Raw genomic sequence first — 22041 nt, 5'->3', positions numbered from 1 at the left:
ATTCAATGTTTGCTATTGTTGTAATCTAAGTAGGACCTCTTTGAAAAAATGAAAAATTAAGTTTAACTCACAATTGAGTCTCACATCCTGTGGTCTTGTAATTTTAAAATTTCATTCAAAACACACATTATAAACAAGGTCTCCAAAATGACCATCTAGAGAGGAATGTGGCAAAAATCCAGAAACTATTGTAATATTTGGAACTAGCATAGCACAAATAATCAGTGTGTTTTTTGAAGAGGAGATTATGGGTTGCAGTTTTACAAACTCCTCGGGGGATTTGCACGAGATGGGCAAAGTTAAATGAGTTGTGGGCCTTCCAGAGAACCTAAACTCTCTACAGTAAGTGAAGAGGAAGAAGTATTAAAAGGATCTTTTTAAAACGTAGTATTTGTTCATTATAACCATAACTGGAGAAAACATTCTGGCTTACAAATTCCTATAAACTCAAGTTCAAAGCAGTATGCTTGACAAGCTTGTTCTTTAGCACATTAGTTTGGTATTATTAACAGTGGAGACTGATTCAGGGCAGGGGAGGGATGTGGAAGGGACAAAGGCCAGCGCCAAAACTTATGTCATCAACCCAGGAAAATCCAAATTTTAGAGGCAGGAAGACCAGAGAAATTACCAATATACAAAGTCACATTCTGAAAATGTGCTTTTAAAAAAAAGTAAACCTGTGAAATCAATTTAAGAATTAAGACTAACTCCTGAAGGCACATTTAAAATCGAGGCTCCAAAGAGAAAAGGTAGGTCAGAGAGAGCTGAATTTGTACCTCAAAAAATGCAGGCTTTCCTGGGGAAGCAACTTGTTTCTCTTCCATTCCAAAAGAATGAAAGAAAAGAACTCCAAAAATGGAATGTAGCAAGGGCATCCTTTCTATCTCAAAAAAATAAAGAAGTTGGGGTCAGGGCAGAGCCAACTAAGAAGATGGAAACCAGTCACACTTTAAAGTGATTCTTACCTTCTTGGGAAAATTTAATATGATAGTATCCTATGTGTTTCTCGTTTTATCCCTCAGTTTTTTTTTTTTTATCCTTCAGTTAATTTTAATGGTTTAGATATTCATCAACTTTTCTAAATCTGTTTAGAAAAACATCCTTATCTAGAGGATTCGCCCCAAATTTCATGCTTATTTTTAATATCAGTATTAACACATCATGTAGATTTGTAGACACTGATGGTAGCTAATATTTTTCTGCCCATTAGTAATTGAATGTGAGTAGATTTCACCACCTCTGTCATGTTTCAGTTTCAGTTTTCATACCCCATTCTGAGAAATTTGTGTGAACAAATATAGCATTTTAGGCTGTTTTGCTTTTAATCATCCTAAAAATGCATCATTTGACTGGGAGGAACAAAGGAAAAAGATTTTCTGCATGTTAATTGTATTACGTTTATAATACACAAACATGAATTGTTTTATCCTGGCAAATAACAAGCAGATTTTAGAAAAGATAGTTAAGACTGCTCTATTTATTTATTTATTTATTTAGAGACTGAATTTTGCTCTTGTTGCCGAGGCCAGAATGCAATGGCGTGATCTTGGCTCACTGCCACCTGCCTCAGCCTCCCAAGTAGTTGGGATTACAGACGCCCATCACCACGCCCAGCTAATTTTTCATATTTTTAATAGAGATGGGGTTTCACCCTGTTGGCCAGGCTGGTCTCAAACTCCTGACCTCAGGGGTGATCCACCCACCTCAGCCTCCCGAAGTGCTGGGATTGTAGGCATGAGCCACCACGCCTGGCCAAGACTCCTTTTAAAGTAATTTAGTAATCATGGCCATTAAAATTAAATAATTATCTCTGAATATTAGCTCTGATAATATGTGACCTATCAGGCAACATGAAGTGGGGAGTTATTGTATTGGATTTTTTTTTTTAATTTTTAATTTTTTTGAGACAGAGTTTCGCTCTTGTTACCCAGGCTGGAGTGCAATGGCGCGATCTCGGCTCACTGCAACCTCCGCCTCCTGGGTTCAGGCAATTCTCCTGCCTCAGCCTCCTGAGTAGCTGGGATTACAGGCATGCGCCACCATGCCCAGCTAATTTTTTGTATTTTTAGTAGAGACGGGGTTTCACCATGTTGACCAGGATGGTCTCGATCTGTTAACCTCATGATCCACCCACCCCGGCCTCCCAAAGTGCTGGGATTACAGGCTTGAGCCACGGATTTTTAACAATGCCAAAATAGTTATGCCAAACCTCCTTAACATATGTGCTCTCTGTACAGTTGTGTTTTTAACACAAACTTCTTAATGAAGAAGCAAGGTTTTTGGAGGGGTGCAAAATAGCATAAAAGTGTAGGTTAACAGATATAAATTAAAAAATTCTTGACTTGCAAGCAGAAAGACGGCATCACATCCAACTTGCCCACTTCTGACCAGAGTGTCCTTGGCGAAATCACTTGAATTTTGGGAGCCTCGTTTCTTTCTGCTTTAAAATAGGGATTAAAAAATCCAGCTTGCAGAGCTGGAGGTGTGTATGTGGGCAGGAATGGGGGTGTGTGGCGTTGATGATAACTGTTCATAGTTGGCAGGACGCTTTGCCCTTTTATAACTGGCACTCAGAAGTTGAATGCTCATCACTTTTCTTTTCCCATCTAGACTTTAACCAAAGGAAGGAAGAAATATCCAAGAGTATACTCCTGAAGACCTTCGTATCTACATAGTGCTAGAGTCCAAACAGTGAACTTTAAATCGTAAATGTTGCTGTTCTCTACTTGTATTGTTCGAAACCTTCCTTCATGAAATGCAGACTTAAAGCACTCTGGGCAGCTTAAGAAGGTGGAATTTACAACCAAGCAAAAGGAATTTACTATTCAGAGGGCAGTTGACCTGAATAGAAGTCTCCCTCCTTCCCTCTCTAGCACTGAACACCCCTGTTTAATTTTCTGGCATAGCCTTTATCATTATTTAAAATATTGGACTTCTGGGGTTGCTCTTTTGTCATTTGAGTCTTGCTACTCGAATACTTGAATGCAAGTCCCCTGAGGGCCTTGACCTGTCTCCAGTGCCACGTAACAGCCCCTGGCTCATAGTGGGTGTTCAGGAAATATTTCTTTTTGAATCAACGGATGACAGATGAGATTCAATAAGATGGAAGTGGGATAGGATAAATAAAGCCATTAGAGCTTGAATCACATAAGTATTAAATATTTGATCAAGTAGAGGCTTTAAAGAAACAACTGAACTACTTGAGAACTTTAGAAGATTACAAGGACACACTGTTTACCTGACCTGTGGTTCTAGCCAGAGTTCTTCACACTTAACTTCTTCTCCCCTCCCCTCCCCTTCCCTGTCCTCTCCTCCCCTCCCTTTTCTCTCTTTCCTTTTTTTCTTTCTTTCTTTCTTTCTTTTTTTTTGAGACAGAGTCTCACTGTGCCATCCACGCTGGAGTGCAGTAGCACTCCAGTGCAATGGTGCGATCTCGGCTCACGCAACCTCCACTTCCTGGGTTCAGGTGACTCTCCTGCCTCAGCCTCTGGAGTAGCTGGGATTACAGACGTGCGCCACCACACCCGGCTAATTTTTGTATTTTTAGTAGGGATGGGGTTTCTCCATGTTGGTCAGGCTGGTCTCAAATTCCTGACCTTGTGATCTGCCCACCTTGGCCTCCCAAAGTCCTAGGATTACAGGCATGAGCCACCGCACCGGCCCACAGTTAACTTCTTAAAAACAATTAATGGCCGGGCGTTGTAGCTCACACCTGTAATCCCAGCACTTTGTGAGGTTATGGAGGGCAGATCACCTGAAGTCAGGAGTTCAAGACCAGCCTGACCAACATGGTGAAATCCCGTCTTTACTAAAAATAAAATATTAGCCGAGCGTGGTGGCGCACGCCTTAATCCCAGCTACTCAGAGGCCGAGGCAGGAGAGTCACTTGAACCCGGGAAGCAGAGGTTGCGGTGAGCCGAAATCACGCCATTGTACTCCAGCCTGGGCAACAAGAACAAAACTCTGGGGGAAAAAAAAGGAAGGAAGAAAGAAAGAAAGAAAGTTACAGATGAACACCCTAAAACATCCAAACAGGGAGGGGACTGCTGATCCAATGACTACTTTGTGCCAGGCATTTTGCAATGTATGTTACATGTGTTACTTATTATTAACTACAAATGGATGGGGTGAGTATTTTTATCCTCCGTTTGCAAATGATCCCAGAAGTTAAGGAACATGCCCAAGGATTCCCAGTTGGTATGAACTAAGAACTGAGCCATTTTCCTGCATCACGTGGCCTCTGTTTAAATTCTTTTAATAAGCGTTCTGGGTCCAAATAAAAAACACAGATATCCTTCTATGAGATCCTTTTTTTCAGATTCTATTTTGTGCTGGGGCTAACAACTTTGATTGCTATAAAAGAAGGTCGTTTAGACTATACTGGAAAGATAGTTGAGAAAATGGTAATAGGATTTTCTTTTGAAAGGGCAATTAGGTCACTGGGAGATCCTGGTTAGAAAGAGTCTTACTTCTCTGTGCATTTTGGGTTACCAGATAAAATATAGCATGTCCACTTAAATTTTTTTATAGTTTCAGACGACTAAAAAATTAATTTTTAGTATAAATATGTCCAAAATACTGCATGGGACAAATGTCTACTAAAAACAGTCAGACCCCTGTCTCTATTTTTAAAAATACTACATAAATGGTGGCTCACGCCTGTAATCCCAGCACTTTGGGAGGCCGAGGCGGGTGGATCACGAGGTCAAGAGATCGAGACCATCCTGGTCAACATGTAAAACCCCGTCTCTATTAAAAATACAAAAAATTAGCTGGGCATGGTGGTGTGTGCCTGTAATCCCAGCTACTCAGGAGGCTGAGGCAGGAGAATTGCCTGAACCCAGGAGGCGGAGGTTGCAGTGAGCCGAGATCGCACCACTGCACTCCAGCCTGGGTAACAAGAGCGAAACTCCGTCTCAAAAAAAAAAAAAAAAAATACTACATAAAAAACAAGCATGTAATTGAATAAAGTTAAATTTCTGCTGTCTCTCCTGTCTTTGCTTAACAGCTTCATTGAGGTACACTTCCCATGCCGTATAATTCATTCACTTAAAGAGCACATTCAGTAGTGTATAGTATATTCACAGAGTTGTACAGCTGCCACCAAAATCAACTTTAGAACATTTTTATCACTCCAAATGAAGTCCTATATCCTTTCACAGTTATCCCCATGTACACATTGCCTTGCCCTAGACAGCCATTAATCTGCTTTCTGTCTCTATAGATTTGCCTTTTCTGGACATTCAGAATCACACAATAAAAGACCTTTCATGATTCACTTCTTTCATGATTCACTTAGTATGTTTTCAAGGTACATCCATGTTGTGGTGTGTTTCATACTTTATGTCTTTTTATAACCTAATTAGTATTCTATTTTCTAGATATTTTTATTTTTTCATTAGGTGATGGACATTTGCATTGCTTTCACTTTGGGGTTTCTATGAATAATGGTGCCATGAACGTTCATGTTTTTGTATGGACACGTTTTCGGTTCTCTTAAGTTTACACCTTAGAGTAGAATTGTTGGGTCATATAGTAACTCTATTGTTGCCCCTTTGAGGAACTGTCGGGTTGCTTTTTAAAATGATTACATCATTTTACATTCTCACCAACAATGTATGAGGATTTCAATTTTTCATATCCTTGTCAACACTTGTCATTATCTGTCTTTTTGCTTATTACCACAATAGCAGGTGTAAAATGGTATCTCACTGTGGTTTTGATTTGCTTTTTCCATGATGGTTAATGATACTGAATATTTTTTCATGTGTTTAATGGTCATGTGCACATCTTTGGAGAAATGTCTTTTCAGATCTTTTACCCATTTTTCATTAAATTATTTGTCTTTTTATTATTCAGTTTTAATAATTCTTTGTATCTTCTGGATACTAGATCCTTTTCAGATATATTTGATTTACAAATATTTTCTCCCATTCTGTAGGTTGTCTTTTTTAACATCTTGATAGTGTCCTTTGAAGCACAAAAGTTTTAAATTTTGATGAAGTTCAATTTATCTATTTTTTCATTTGTTACTTGGGCTTTTTGTGTCATAGCTAAGAAATCATTGCTAATCCAAGGTTATGAAGATTTACCCCTATACTTTCTTCTATGGTTTTGGTTTTTAGATTTATGTCTACAATCTAAGGTAATGTTTTAATTTGTTGTGAATTACTGGCACAACTTGATTCTTTTCCATCTAGATATCCAGTTGTCCCAGCACCATTTGTTGCAAAGACTGTTCCTTTTCCCACTGAATTCTTTTGACATTTGTCAAAAATCAAATGACCTAAATGTGAAGGCTTATTTCTGGACTCTTAGTTCTATTCATTCGATCTGTAAGTCTATTCTTACCCAGCACCATACAGTTTTGTTTACTGTAGCTCTGTAGTAAATTTGAAATGGGGAACTGTCAATCCTCCAACTTTGTTCTTCTTTTTCAAGATTATTTGGCTATTCGGGGTTCCATAAAATTGTGGTTCTCCTTGTCAATTTCTACAAACTGGCCAATAGGGATTTTGATAGTGATTGCACTGAATCTGTGGAATAATTTGGTGAGTGTTGCCATTTTAATAATAACACCTTTTGATCCATAAACATGGGATGCTTTTCCACTAATTTAGATCCTTTAAAATTTCTTTCAACAGTGTTTTGTAGATTTCAGAGCATAAAGCTTGCACTTCTTTTTAAAAATTTATTCCCAAGTACTTTATTTATTTAATTTGATACTCTAGATGTTTGATAATCACACTATTGGAAATGGGATTGTTTCCTTTATTTTTAGATGGTTCACTGAAAATATACAGAATACAATTTTTTATATTAATCTTGTATTCTCCAACTTTGCTGAATATATATATTAGTGGTACAGGTAATAATTTTTTAGTGGGGTTCTTAGTTTTCTTTTCTTTACTTTTTTTTTTTTAGATGGAGTTTTGCTCTTGTCACCTAGGCTGGAGTGCAATGGCATGAGCTCAGCTCACTGCAACCCTGCCTCCTGGGTTCAAGTGATTCTCCTGCCTCAGCCTTCCAAGTAGCTGGGGGACTATAGGCGTGCACTACTACACTTGGCTAAATTTTTATGTGTGTATTTTTAGTAGAGATGGGGTTTCACCGTTTTGGCCAGGCTGGTCTTGAACTCCTGACCTCAGGCAATCTGCCCACCTCAGCCTCCCAAAGTGCTGAGATTATAAGTGTGAGTCACTGCACCCACACTTCGAGTTCTTAGAATTTTCTATGTACAAGATCATGTCATCTGATGTTGTATATTGACATGATCTTGTGCATAGACACTTTTACTTCTTACTTTCCAACCTGATGTCTTTTACTTCATTTTCTTGCCTAATTATCCTGGCTAAAACCTTCAATATCATGTTGAATAGAATTGGTGAGAGTGGAAATCCTTGTTTTATTCTTGTGATGTTGGTGGTGGGTTTCCTATGGATGACTTTTATCAAGTTGAGAAAGTTCCCTTCCATTCCTAGTTTGTTGACTGTTTGCCAGTATTTTATCGAGGATTTTGTGTCTATATTATAAGAGGCACTGGTCTGTAGTTTCTTATCATTTCTTTGGAAAATTATTTTTTAAAATAATAAATGTGTCAGAAAATTCAAATGGGTTAAAATTCAGTAGCCCCTGTCTTGGTCACCCATTCTCAGCCACTCACTGTTACTTGTTTGTAGGATTTTTAAAAAGTTAAATATATTAACTATTTAAAATATATTTTAAAATAATTTTTTTGCATTCCTTATCATTTATACTTTTGTAAATCATTTTTATAACCTTAAATCATTTATTAAAATTAAAATTTGATACTCTGGGTACTTTACATAAAATATTCTCTTTCAATTTATAATAAAAAGAATTAAAAAAAATTTTTTTTATAGAGTCTCTCTCTGTTGCCCAAGCTGGAGTGCAGTGGCACAATCTCGGCTGACTGTAACCTCAGCCTTCCGAGTTCAAGTGATTCTCCTGCCTCAGCCTCCCAAGTAGCTGGGACTACAGGCGTGTGCCACCACACTTGGCTAACTTTTAGTATTTTTAGTAGAGATGGGTTTTCACCATGTTAACCAGGATGGTCTCAATCTCCTGACCTCGTGATCCACCCACCTCAGCCTCCCAAAGTGCTGGGATTACAGGCGTGAGCCACTGCACCAGGCTATAAAACATTTAAAATTTTATAGCCAAAAAAATAAAGAACTCACTGACAATCACAAATCCGGCTCTAGGAGAATGACTTGTGTAAGTCATACTCTCTGAGGCACATCTGTAAAAAAGGAATAAAATTCCCGTCAGCATTGTCTTAAGGACTGACTGAGATGATTGATGTCTGTGAGGGGGCTTGAGACTCAGTCATATTTACTGTCACTTTGGAAATAATATATAATAGCATGCCTTTAACTAAAAAGCTGTTGCATGTTAGATGGGCATATAACCTTTTGAAAACCCTCTATACTAAATATTTCTCTATGCAATCTGTTTTTCAGAAGTCATTTTTCAGTTCTTAAATTCTTTTTTTTTTTTTGCCTAGATTCTGTGTTTCATTGCTTATTTCGGAAAGTTGGAAAGCATCATGCAAATACAGATATAGCTGTGCCGGTTAAAAATAAAATACTCAGTGTTTGCCGGTAAAGGAAAATATGATGCTACGTAGGTAAAACTGCTTGATGAAAATCAGATTTGCATCTCATAAGAACATTTCTGGAGAACTTTAGGCTTGAGAAAAGTAGGAGCCAAATGCTTCTCCCGGATGATAGTTTATAACTCTCACTGAAGTCAAAAGTTATTCTGAGGGTAAAATTTAGGCCACGTGTTTGGAAAGCTGGCAGAAAAAAAAAGCATGCATCAATTTCTAAATTTTTCCAAAGTACTGAGATGAAAAATGATTTGTAGTTAAGATCTTGAGAAATGTTTTTATCCATTAATAGAATATTAATAATACTTTGATATAATTCACTATATTAACCATCCTTCTACAGGATGCTAATTATGACAGAATTTAGTCATCAAAATAATAATTTAAGTAGCAAAAGCACAGGATAATACAAGTTATAATATCTAACAGAGTCTAAAGATTCCTTTAAATAGTTTCTCTAATGCATTTTACAAACGAAATACATCATTATTAGATTGAGAAGAAACTTCAGACAGACCTATTGTATCAAATGAAGTATATGCTCAATATTTATTAATTGCATGATTAGAAATTACCTTAGAGACTTTTTCTTGCAGTAATTTCACAAGTTTCTTCTTTTAAATTTTCACATGTTGCGATAATGGCAATAAAAATTTTTTAAATTAATTAAAATTTAAAAATTGACCTAATTACAGCAACAACTATTGAAAGAGACAATGTAGAATTTTGCTTTTGATGTTCAAGGGGATTATCAGTTAGTCAGCTATCTTTCACAAAGCTAGGTACTTAACAAGATGTGAATTGTTTGCTATGTTACTATTCATCAGTGCTTGAATAAACAGGTTCCAAAGTGGATCTTCTTAGTCCTTAGTGTGGTTTGGACAAGGGTGTTAGCCACAAAGGTTATATCTATAAGTTGATGCTTATCATTACACTATCTATGATACCAAGCAATACAGATGCAAAGAATGAAACCTTTCCAGTAGGCTTTCTTTGAAAAAGCGATAAAGGCCATCTGTGTTCAAGGTTAATAGTAACACAGGCCAGAGAAGAAAATAAAGGGATCTTTTTCCTGTACCATTGATTTCTTGTATAACCACAGTCAAATTCTTAAAAACAATTGTGCCAACCAAAATTAAATACCATGATTTTACTTAGGATTTTTCCAATTTACTTACCCACATAATTATCTAATTTTTTTTTTTTTTTTTTTGAGACAGAGTCTTGTGCTTGCTGTCACCGAGGCTGGAGTGCAGTGGCATGATCATGGCTCGCTTGCAGCTTTGGCCTGCTGGGCTTAGCCTCTCAAGTAGCTGGGCGCATGCCACTACTCCCAGCTCATTTTGTATTTTTTTGTAGAGATGGGGTTTTCCTATGTTGCCCAGTCTGGTCTCAAACTCCTGATCCAAGGCTGGTCTCGACCCTCCTGCCTTGGCCTCCCAAAGAGCTGGGATTACAGGCGTGAGCCAGCATGCCCTGTGATTATCTAATTTGATTCATGCAATGAACCTCTAAGGCAGGAATTATTAGTCCAATAGATAAGAAAACTGAACATGGGTATGGGTAAAATAATTTCCTAAGAAATTTACTGAGTGCCTTCTATGTACCCAGATATTTTTATGTAATACCTCAATTAATTATAAAGCAACCCTATGCAATAGGTTTTATATTCCCCTTTTGCAGGTGAGAAAAAAACTTGCCTAAAGTTGGGAATTTGGCTAGTGGTGGAAGTCCTAGTGGTGAAGCTATTCAATGTTCTTTCATTCATACCCCAGCTGCTTTTTAAAAACTATGGATGTTTAACATTGGCTTAACACCGAATCCAAAACCACTGCAATATATGATGCATGAAAAAGGGGGAAAGTTTAGGAAATCAAAATTTAAGTATATTCCCTTATAAACAGATAACTAGAATTTTATTATTCATATGGCGTTGTCATTTCTTGTGTAGGTAGTGTTAACCGGCTTTAACTTGTTCATGATATAAAAAGAACAAAATCTATCAATCACACATGGAAACATTTTCCTCCAATTACATTAGCTACAAAAACTTCTGACAAATTATTAGATTTGTACACATTCTTTTAATCAAATGTGCATTTGATTCCATTCACGTTCCACATCACTAGAGTAAATGGCCCATTCATTTTCTTGCTTTACCTTCTTGAACTGCTGCACATGTTAGCAAGCTAAGCAAAACTTAACCCAGGCCTACAAAAAACTGAAATTGCCAGGGCCAAAGAATCCTGTGAAAAATTTAACACAATTGGACAGAAAATGGTGACTATTTATTTTTGTTTCTCAAGTTCTCCTAAAGCTGTGATTCATTTTCAGTGTTTTCTTTATTTCTTTTAAACCTGGAGTTGGAGCTTATTTTCTATATAAAATTGCAGAGTCTGATGGAATCCTTCTTGGCATGCTTTCAATCTCTGGTACATTTTATTAACCTTGATTAACACATGGCAGACAATGACAGGGATAATGTTATAAATATAAGAGAAGCATAAAGATGAACAAAAAAACATCAGTTAAGCATTTGTAGAGTGAGCAGCTTCTAGTTTCTAAAATGAGTTAACAGTAAGGCCGTCTTAGGCACAGAGCCCCTGCACAATCTGATAACAAGAAACCTGCTTTGTATCCTCAGAGGCTCCCATCGGCTACGGGGATTTCCAAACTTTTGGACATGTGATGCTCTTGGAAATTAAATGACAATAATAATGATATTGTCATTTTTGAGTGGGATATGATAAAAAATGAATTAATACCAATTGAGATTAAATTATCAGTGTATTTGGCTGTTTTAACTTTTTTTTTTTTTTTTTCTGAGACGGTCTCATTCTGTCCCCCAGGCTGGAGTGCAGTGGTGCGATCTGGGTTCACTGCAACTTCTGCCTCCTGGGCTCAAGTGATTCTCTGGGCTCAAGTGATTCCCTGGCCTCAGCCTCCCAAGTAGCTGGGATTACAGGTGCCTGCCACCGCACCCAGATTTTTGTATTTTTAGTAGAGGCGGGGTTTCACCATGTTGGCCAGGCTGGTCTTGAACTCTTGACCTCACATGATCCATCCACCTTGACCTCCCAAAGTGCTGGGATTACAGGCATGAGCCACTGTGCCCGACTGACACTGCTTTTTGAAGTAAGGCCATTGTGACATGCTTTGCAACACTTTTGATGAGATGAATGCAAGTTATGGGCTTGTTGAATAATAATAACTAATGCTACTATAGTGATTGTGTTATAGCATTGTTCTATGTACTTTAAACAGTAATACTTTGAATTCTGACGATCCTATGAATTAGAAGCTATTATCTCTACTTTCCAGGTGAAGAAACGGAGGGACTGACGAGTTAAACAACTTGTCTAAGATCACACAGCTAGCAATGTTGAAGGGAAATCACTGTGGGGCCAGGCACGGTGGCTCATGACTGTAATCCTAGCAACTTTGGGATGCGGAGGTGGGAGGATCATTTGAGGTCAGGAGTTGAAAACCAGCCTGGCAAACATGGTGAAATCCCATTTCTACTAAAAATACAAAAAAATTAGCCAGGCATGGTGGTATGCACCTATAATCCCAGCTACTTGGGAGGCTGAGGCAGGAGAATTGCTTGAACCTGGGAGGCAGAGGTTGCAGTGAGCTGAGATAGTGCCACTGCACTCCCTGGGCAACAGAGTGAGACTGTCTCAAAAAAAAAAAAAAAAAGCAAGAAAAAGAAAAAAAAGAAATGTGTCACTGTGTTTAAACCACAACAGCAAACTGTGATGTCCCTCTCACAAACCACTAGCTGCTTCGCATGCCTTTGGATACTCATCTGGGGCTTCCAGACTCATCCCTTTCACTATCTAAATATTTCATTTATCGATTTTTTAAAAAGAAACTATGTGCCATTACCCCCTTTAGTGAGAAAGTCCCAGATAAAGGTTATACTCAAGTTCTATAACAAAGAATGATTCTTGCTGGGTGCAGTGACTCATGCCTGTAATCCCAGCATCTTGGGAGGCCAAGCTGGGAGGATCTCTTGAGCCCAGGAGTTCTAAGCTACAATGACATTTGACTGCACCACTGCACTCCAGCCTGAGCAAGAGGGAGACCCTGTCTTAACAACAACAACAAAAAAGCTCAGTTCATGGACAATTTGCATCAGAATCTGAGCAGCCTGCTGTAAATACCTGCTATAAATGCTTCAGTCCAGATTTACTCATTTAGCATCTTAGGGAGTGGGACTCAGGTCTTTAATTGATTCTGATGCCCACTAAGTTCTGAGGACTACAGCTCTACCAGGCCCTTCTGATGACCCTGCTTAGAATGCCTTTCCCTCTTCTGTGTGCATCAACCCCCCACCTGGAGTTCCCCTGAATAGCAGATGCTCTTTCACACCTCAGAGACTGAACGGGCTGTTTCCTGTGCTTGTCATGCTTCCCCCTCTTCTTGTCTTCTGAACTCCCACTACAATCAGTCAGCTCAAGTCAACTCTGCAAATACTGGGCCCATGAGGCAAAAGTTAGGTCTTCCTTCATTGTATCCCCAAGCCGTTAAACTCTTGTATCTCTTTCCTAGCATAGAATTGCTCTGCAACTGGTCTGTGTATTCTTTTAGACAGGGAATCCTTGCAGGTTGGGTTCTTTGTGTTGTCTATTTTTGTAAAATACCAAGATGATACCTGACCTGCAGTGGTAGGTGCTCTAATCATGCTGTTTGAACCATGAGTCAGTTCTGCTGTTTTCATTCTACCAACATGACAGGTCACATACATAACTTTTTTTTGTGTGTGTATGACAGGTGACAGGGTCTCTCTCTCGCCCAGGCTGGAGTGCAGTGGCAAAATCACAGCTCACTGCAGCCTCAACCTCAGGGGCTCAAGCGATTCTCCCACCTCAGTCTCCTGAGTAGCTGGGACTACAGACATATGCCACCATGCCCAGCTAAGTTTTGTAATTTTTTTATTGAGGTGGTCTCACTATATTGTCCATGCTGGTCTTGAACTTCTGGGCTCAAGTGATCTGCCTGTTTCAGCCTCCCAAATTTCTGGGATTACAAGTGTGAGCCACCAAGCTGGAATCATAACGTCTATTAGAAAATAATTCTACTAAAGTAGAAGAAAGGAAACAATTTTTGTCTTCTTGCACATTTATTCCATTTCTTTCTTTTCCTTCCTAAGTTTTACGTATATGTATTTAGAGGAAATATATGTGCATGGTACAAAATTCAAAGGATCCAAGATAGTAGACTGCAAGGAAAGCCACTCCCTCACCTATATCATCCAACTGTAGTCCCTCATTAGGAAGCAGTCACTGTTTGTCTCAAAAAAAAAAGAAAACAACAAAAAAAACTGAGTCTCACTTGTCACCCGGGCTGGAGTGCAGTGGCACGATCTCGGCTCACAGCAACCTCCACCTCCCAGGTTCAAGTGATTCTTCTGCCTCAACTTCTGAGTAGCTGAGACTACATGCACGCGCCACCACCCCTGGCTAATTTTTGTATATTTAGTAGAGACAGGGTTTTGCCATATTGGCCAGGCTGGTCTTGAACTCCTGACATTGTTATCCACCTGCCTCAGCCTCCCTAAGTGCTAGGATTACAGGTGTGAGCTACTGCGCCCGACCTGTCACTGTTGGTTTCTAGTGTTCTTTCCAGGGACATTTTAGACACATATAGAAAAGTAAGTATAAATATGTGTGTGTGTGTGTGTGTGTGTGTGTGTGTGTGTGTATATATATGTATATACATCTATATATACATATATATATATATCACTGTTTTGCAGTTTTTAAAACTCTGTGATCTTTCTGGGTAAGTACATAAAAAGCAGCCTCTGCTTATTAATAAATACACTCTTTCATTCTATAAATATGTAACTTTTTTTAAAAAAGACATCTCCTGATGTTTCTTACCAGTTGTTTTTGTTGTTGTTTTTTTTGAGATGGAATCTCACTCTGTCCCCATGCTGGAGTGCAGTGGCACAATCTCCACTCACTGCAATCCCTGCCTTCTAGGTTCAAGAGATTCTCCTACCTCAGCCTCCTGAGTAGCTGGGACTACAGGCATGCACTGCCACGCCCAGCTAATTTTTGTATTTTTAGTAGAAACAGGGTTTCACTATGTTGGCCAGGCTGGTCTTGATCTCCTGACCCTGTGATCTGCCCACCCTGGCCTCCCAAAGTGCTGGGATTACAGGCGTGAGCCACTGCACCCGGCAACCAGTATTTTTTTCACTATCAATGATGCTGCAAAATATAGGTAATTTTACACGTGTGAGCATACTCATAGGATAAACTTCTAGAAATGGAATTGTAGGATAAATAGGTAGTGACAAATTTTGCCAAATGATTTCTGATCTGCTATGGATCTGTGTCTTCACCCAAATCTTAGGTCAAACTGTAACCCCGTGTTGGAGGTGGGGCCTGATGAGAGGTGACTGGATCATGGGGGTGGATTTTCTTCTTGGTGCTGTTCTCCTGATAATGAGGGAGTTCTCATGAGATCTGGTCATTTAAAAGTGTGTGGCACCTCCCCCACCCCCTTTGGTCCTGCTCCTTCCATGTGAGTCTCCTGCTCTGCTCCTGCTTTGCAGTCTGCCACCAATAAAATCTCCCTGAAGCCTCCCCAGATGGAGATGCTGCCATGCTTCCCATACAGTCTGCCTAACAGTGAGCCAATTAAACCTCTTTTCTTTATAAATTACCCAGTCTTAGGTATCTCTTTATAACAGTCCAAGAACAGACTAATATACTTTCCATAAATATTATATCCATTTTCACTCCTACTAGCAACTCATCCTGCTAGTGGTGTTTTTGTTGTTTTTTCTTTGAGGTTCTAAAATGGAGAGTAAAGGAAACTCTTAAAATTAAGTGCAGCCTCATCTACTGGTCTAACCCAGAAGACTTTTTTTTTAATTTTTATAAAAAACCAAGACAGGTGGTTGCTTTATAGGCCTTTTTCTCCTCCGTTGGCAGGCTAGTACTGGGTACTCATTACTAATCCAGCCCCAATATTATTCTGAACACTAGAAGGCTCAGTGAGTCTTCAGAATCATTTTTACTCTGCCCTAAAGTGGAAGACACCCCATTCATTCTACAAATACAATGCAGCAGACATTGTTGTAGCAGCTAAAGCTTGAGTAATGAAAACAAACAAAAGTCCTTGCCCTCATTAAGATTACATTACAATGGAAGGAGGCAGATAGTTAACAAACACACAAGTATGATATATGTTATGTTCGTTAATGATGGGTGGCATGGACAAAGTCAAGCAGGAAGCAGGGTAAGGAGTATGGGAGTCCCTTGGGAAGGGACTCCTGAGGAGGTATCATCAGGCAGAGAAGGAAGGAGTTAGGGAATGAGCTACACGATGTCTGAGGGAAGAGCATTCTGGGTAGTGGAAAAAGCAAAGGCTTGGAGTTGAGAGTCTGCCTGGTGCGTCCCAGGAACATTAAGAAAGGCAGCCAGTGAGAAGCCATGGAGTGAGGGGAAGAGGAGGAGGTGAGGGCAGAGAGGTCAGGGGGTTTGGCAGTAGGCCACACTGTTTAGGTCCTCATAGTGAAATAGGAAAGTTGTGGGGGAGTTCTAGAGGGCTACTGGGAATGCTCTATTAGCACTGATTTAGGGAAGGCAAAAACGGAAGAAGGGAGGACCAGTCAGGGAACTTTCTTCAACCAGGTGGGAAATAAAATGGGTTAGACTAGGCTGGTAGCCAAAGAAGTGTGACAGTATTTGGACTGTGAGTATATTCTGAAGGTGGAGCCAGCATGATTTTCTATCCAACTGTATCTTGGGTGAGTGAGGAAAGACAAAGACTCCAAGGTTCTTGACATAAGTGGAAGAATGGAGTTGTCCTTTCCTCAAATGGGGGAGGGCTGCAGATGGAGCATGTTTTAGGGCAAGAAGGGGGAGCTGTTATTACACTTGTAGTTACCACGGCTTCCCAAGGTCTCTGGGCTCTCAGAAGGCCATGATTCCAAATAGATCAGTGGTCTGGACTAGACCATGACTGAAATACCTTCTTATCATGACAGCTCCAAGGAATATGTGCCCCAAGGGCTTTGTCTTCCTCCTGAGATATCCTGTTCCAAACCAGACGTGCAGAGATATTGCACTAAATGCTTTTAAATGCTTTTTTTTCCCTCTGTGAATATATAATCAAAAGAATGGCAAACACATACACACATCCCTAAAACCTTGAAAACAACTTAAAAACTTGAATTTCCTCCTATTTGAGAACTCACTGTCCTCCAAATATCAAAGTTCAATTCAACTCTACATTTTCGGGGCTGTGATGTCAGCAGGAAGACACCAGTTTCTAGATATTGCCAGGCTAAGGCTGGTAAAGAAACCACATCAGGGCCAATCTGAAACGTGTTTGGTTGAAGAATGTAATCAGGAACTCATTGGATGAATGATCCAAAAGGAAGGGATGCATTTAAAACAGTAGTCACTACAGCACCTGCCGCAGTAATTTGTAAAATGGGATATTTTAACAAAAATATGGAAAGGTGAAGGAAAGCAAAAAAAGCCATATTAGTGAGAGGAAAAAAGAGACCAGAAACTGATTTGTGGGATTACTTCAAAAGGCTAAGAAGAGACTGAGAAGAAATTTTAGAAGTCGTGTCCTTAAACAGGAGCAAGAATCTATACAGGGCAGCAATGTGAGCACCCACGCAGCTATTTTTTTTGTTTTGTTTTTTGGTCTACCCAGCTCACAGGGCCAGCGGGTAGATTAGAAAGAAAACAACCAATTGCTAAAGGAGAGTAGCTAAAGGAATCAGAACTTAAACAAGTAAGCGAAGTGGTGGCCAGACTAGGTGACTCAAGGCATGACTCAAACCCGACTCTGGGGGCTGTCTGTCGCTCCCGGAGGCTGGGGGCCCGGCGTCTAGCACGTTTTAGGAAAGTACCAGGCTTGTGGAGGGCGACAGGAAACCTCCCCGTGAGATTGGCCTGGGGCTCCTCCAGCCCTAGACCCTGACCTAGCGACTTCCAACCTCCTAGCTTCCCCTTCGAAGCTCCCCACCCCTCGTCTTCCACCCAGCGTCACAGGGCGTGTGCGTGTGTGTGCGAGACGTCCGATCTCCTCCTCCGCTGCCCTCCGCCCCGTGCTCCCAGCCACGCGCCCTCCCGCCCCGCCTCCGCGGCGAGCCGCTCCCTTCCCACCCCGCCCGCGCCCGCCGCCCGCCGCCCGCCGCCAGCCTCCCGCCTCCCGGGCACGCGCGGCACGAACGGCGCCTGGAGCTCTAGACAAACACCTGTCCTGCTTGGGCTCCGCGAGATTTGGGGCGAAAGCCTAGGCAACAGTGGGCGCGTTCTCGCGAGGTTTAGGAAATTTCCCACGGCCGTGTTGTGTCTGAACCGAGTAGTGGAAGGCGGTGGGAAGGTGTAGCGTGAGACTGGACTGCCTGCATTGGCGCACGCGCAATACCGCTCGCGCGGCCGCGCCAATCCTGCAGCGCCTTCAGCAGGTTTTGGGAGGCGAATTCCAGTTCTCCGGGTTTTGGGGCTCCCTGCGGGAGACAGTGCTGGATCTGGGAATCTCTAGGAAAGGAAAGGGGAAAGATGGGGGGCTGCAGGTAGGAGGAGGGGGCGGGGTCCGGCCCTGCATCTTGCTGTTCAGTGCCCGGCCGGGCCCGGTTCGCCCGGCGGCTTCCGGGATCAGGCAGCCAGAAGCGCGATTCGAGCAGCCGGTCCGCTGTGCCAGCCCCTCGGGAGGCCCGGCTCCCTGTGCAGTAGTGGCCCCCCACACACATGGGCTCACACACCGTGGCGGTTGCGTTGGGGTCCTAGGGAGGCCACGCAGCACGCGAGCGGCGGGAGCTTTGATCGGGGCCTCTGACCCTACTCGGAGGTGGGAGAATGTGGCTCTCAATTCTAAGGCAGTTTTCCCATCTGGAAAGAACTATTCCGCGGTCTGGTGTGTGTCTACGAGGTGGCTATTAGGCGTGTCTTTGCCAGAAGCCTTTGCCTGACCTCATTTCACACCCAAGGAGAACGCGAAGGCGAGAGAGCTCAACTGCATAAGTTTTCCGTTTGCGGAGCTCTGGAAGGGCCTCCTCATTAGCATGTGGGTGTAATGAAAGAAGACAGTTCCCGACGTGTCACTTGCCCGAACCCCAGGCACTTCTGACGCTCCGGCATCTAACGCCGAGATTAGCATAAAGGAGGCGCCCAGGGAACTTTTGAATGAATGAAAAGAGCTGGGAACCCAGAGTGAGCGGGAAGCCGCCTGGAAAACACCCATTTGAGGAGGTGTTTCATCTAGGCCTGTGAAACGCGGCCGATTTTCCCAGGACCCCTCCTCCTTTCCCCTCGGCCCCGCCTCCTGACCCCTCCATTCCCTGTCCCCGTAGTAATCCCCTCCGGTTTTCCTCAGTCTCCACGTACGTCCCTTAAGGCGCGTCCCAAAACCCGGATAACCGGAGCGCTCCGCATGGACCAAACGGAGGGCTCGCCCGCGGAGGAGCCGCCTGCGCATGCTCTATCGCTTGGGTAGGTTTCCAGGGAAGACAGCGAGCAGGATCCCCTACTCCGCGGGCGGCGCGAGGCATCTGGCTCTTCGCGGCGGCTGCGAGGGGAAAGGGAGCGCGGGGGCTGGGTGGATCGAGGAGTGAGGAAAAAGGGAAGGGGCGGGGGAGAGGGACCAGGGAAGGCGTCGGGGCGAATCTCGCGAGGGTTGGAGTTTTGGCGAGAGTTTGTGGAAGATGGCGCCTGTTGTGACAGGGTAAGTCTGAGGGAATCGGAGCGCTGGGAACCGGGAAAGTTGCGGGCGTCTGGCAGCCCGCGGCGGGCGGCAGGTTCGGGGGCCGGGGCGCGCTTGGCGTCCAGGGGCCCGCGGGGGCGGCGTCGCATGCGCCGAGCGCTGCGGCGGCGGCGTGTGGTCGTGCGCTGCCGCTCTGCGCTGCTGTGGCTCGGGCTCCGGCGCGTGAGGGCGGGCGGTGGCGGCGAGGCCGGCGGGTGCGGGCGTGAGTGCGGCCCGGCGCGCGGGGCCCGCGGGCGCTGTGCCTGCTCCACGCCTCCCACGGGCCCTGCCTGGGGGCCCCGTGCAGCTTTGTTCCTCGCGGCAGTCGTCGCCGCCTCGCCCCGCTGGTGCCCCCGGCCTCGGGCGCTTTGTCTTTCCCCGCTGCCCCCCGCGACTCTCTACCCCCGGCCCTTTGTTTCGCCGCCTTGGGCGCTTTGTCCGACCCGTGGCGCCCGGCATCCCATCTCCGTCTCCTTCCCTCCGCTGTCCTTCCTCCCATGCCCCTTTGTTGTGTTCCACTCTTTTCGGTAGCCCAGTGACCTACCACAGCCCGGGCACCAGATTCCTGCCTTAATGGTTCTTCCATTGTCTTTCTACTGTGGGTCCCCTCTCACCTTTCTCTCTGGTTCTGGATCACCCCCCGGGGCTTTGTCTCCCCCACGCACGGGCTTATTCTCTCCGCATCCCCTTCCCCTTCCGTCATCGGTTGATTTATCCACTACCTACGGTGTACGTACGTCTGCTGAACTGTCTCAGCCCCGGGGACTCCATCTGCTGCTGCTAAGTGCACACAGCCTCAACGGTTTGTTGTTGTTTTGTGGGTCTGAAAGATGCATGGGATACTTAGTTTCCTCCTCGTACCTCTTTCTCTCGGGATTTCTTGTGCCCCCCCGATACCTCCCCCCCACCCCTTTCTCTTGGGATTAAAGCGTCTCCGATTTTCATCGCCTTCTCTTTAGTGCCGTGGGTTGTTTTGCTTGGAAACAGTAGCTCTGCAAAAAGATCTGGTCTCTTGGTGGTTCTTGCGCCCCCCGGCCCCCGCCCCCTCCTGGTTCCTGACGGCCTAGGCCAAGGGCAGCTGTCTGTCGGAGTTTTGCATCTAGGTTACCTGAGGATGATTGGAGGGTATTGTAGGACGGTTAGAAGGAGGCTCAAGATGTATGTATGTATGTGTGTATATATATATGTATGTATGTATTTCTGTTAGTATTTGAGAATAGTTTCAGATATCCACAATGGGTATTCGTTTGACGTGTGAGTAGGAGTTGAGTGAATTTCCATGTTTAAAACTTGTGAGTGTTGGGGCGGAGAATTTCAGCATTTTCTAGAATCTAGATTTAGAGTTTATCAGTGACTCCTGCCTCATAAGGAACGGAGAGGCATCCTGCTTGGGAATTTTATGTAAATATTTTACTTTTTCTTAATCATTAGATAGTTTACAGTTAATGTGCTATTTGCTTTGTAGATTCGTGACAACCCTTCTGACCCACCATTGGGGTTGAAATAAGGACTGCACCGAAGAGTGCAATTTCTGGTTGATGAATACTGCTTCTAGGATCTTTGTGGAAGATATTAATCAAATGCAGTAAAAAATAAACGTATTTTATATATATATAGCCTCAAGTGAGATTATTTTAAAGACACTTCCTAGTGTTAACGGACCATTGAAGTGTTCTTATTGTTTTGGTAATGCTGAGAGCTTGGGGTTCTGTGAATGGGGGGTGGGGGTGTGGTGTGATGTATTTTAATGACTTAAGTTATTCTGGTGCTAGGAATAAGAGGTATTATATTTACCAGGATTGCTGTATTGAATGTATTTTTTATGGGTTTGTTTTTATCTACTGGTTGATCTCTACTTTTAGAAGGAAGGAATGTTACCCATAAAATCATTGGAAGTGTCATTTCATTTACAAACTGAAGTTCTACAATAGTAAAGTGTTGTTGATAGAGGACATGCAAGATCTACTCTAACAGAGTATTGAAGAATTGGAAAGTTTTTTTTTTTTTTTTCTGGCTGTGATTAGAATTAGTAGTTTGAATTTTAATTAATGGAAAACCATCGTGTCATGATTGATATATAAGCTTTTTTTTGTGTGTGAAAATTTGCAGTCTGGGTCCCATGATTGGGTTTTACCAATAATCTAATGTTTCCCTTATTTGTTCTTAGTACAAAATCATTCTTTTAAAAATAAAATCTTGAGCTCACTGGTTCCGACTGGGAACAAAGTGTAAATACTGTGTATAATAGGAGGTATTTTGCTCTGACTTGTACCTGTGTTTTTGTTTCTAAATCATGTAAGACTTTTACTTTGTGGTGGAATAAAACTGCTTTTAATTAAATTATAACAGCAGCATATTTCGAAATCTGGATGAGTTGTGGCTGGCGACCTTCCATACTGAGTATTAACTGTTAAAGCTTTAAATTTATTATCCATGCATATTACTAATGGATCTGTGAGTATATTTTCAGAAAACAAGAGACTTGTAGTATTTTCAAATATGTACTAATATACATTTGTAGGCATTCGATTTTAAGCAGTTAGGTGTGTTAAAGAGTTACCATTGCCCTATACCAACAGATTTCTATCAATGTTTTTTTAAGTGGGTAAGATCAAAATTGGTTTGGTTGAAAGGCCGTTTTTGCCAAATGTAATTCATTAAATAACCTTTGGCACCCTTGATGGGTA

General features: G+C 42.3%; 1 protein-coding gene across 10 annotated transcripts in view; it reads left to right on the top strand.

Annotated features, from left to right (window-relative positions):
* Window positions 1-22041, top strand: part of RBPJ (recombination signal binding protein for immunoglobulin kappa J region) — a 266159-nt gene that overhangs the window by 135673 nt on the left and 108445 nt on the right. For 2 of the 10 annotated variants that reach the window (XM_002745932.6, XM_008993508.4), the window contains exon 1: window positions 19103-19336. The exons of 4 other annotated variants lie outside the window; for them this stretch is intronic. In XM_002745932.6, coding sequence (XP_002745978.1) covers window positions 19317-19336 — 20 coding nt within the window. In that variant the 5' untranslated portion in view covers window positions 19103-19316. Of the gene's footprint in view, window positions 1-18109; window positions 19337-19839; window positions 20157-22041 lie in introns of those variants that run through there. 4 more of the 10 variants (XM_078367409.1, XM_008993507.6, XM_035293931.3 and 1 more) reach the window with 4 other exon arrangements.

This window comes from Callithrix jacchus, chromosome 3 (assembly GCF_049354715.1).
Source record: "Callithrix jacchus isolate 240 chromosome 3, calJac240_pri, whole genome shotgun sequence".
In the NCBI taxonomy this organism is placed as follows: Eukaryota; Metazoa; Chordata; class Mammalia; order Primates; family Cebidae; genus Callithrix; species Callithrix jacchus.
Note: the sequence above shows the minus strand (reverse complement) of the source record. Positions and strands in the feature narration are given on the sequence as shown.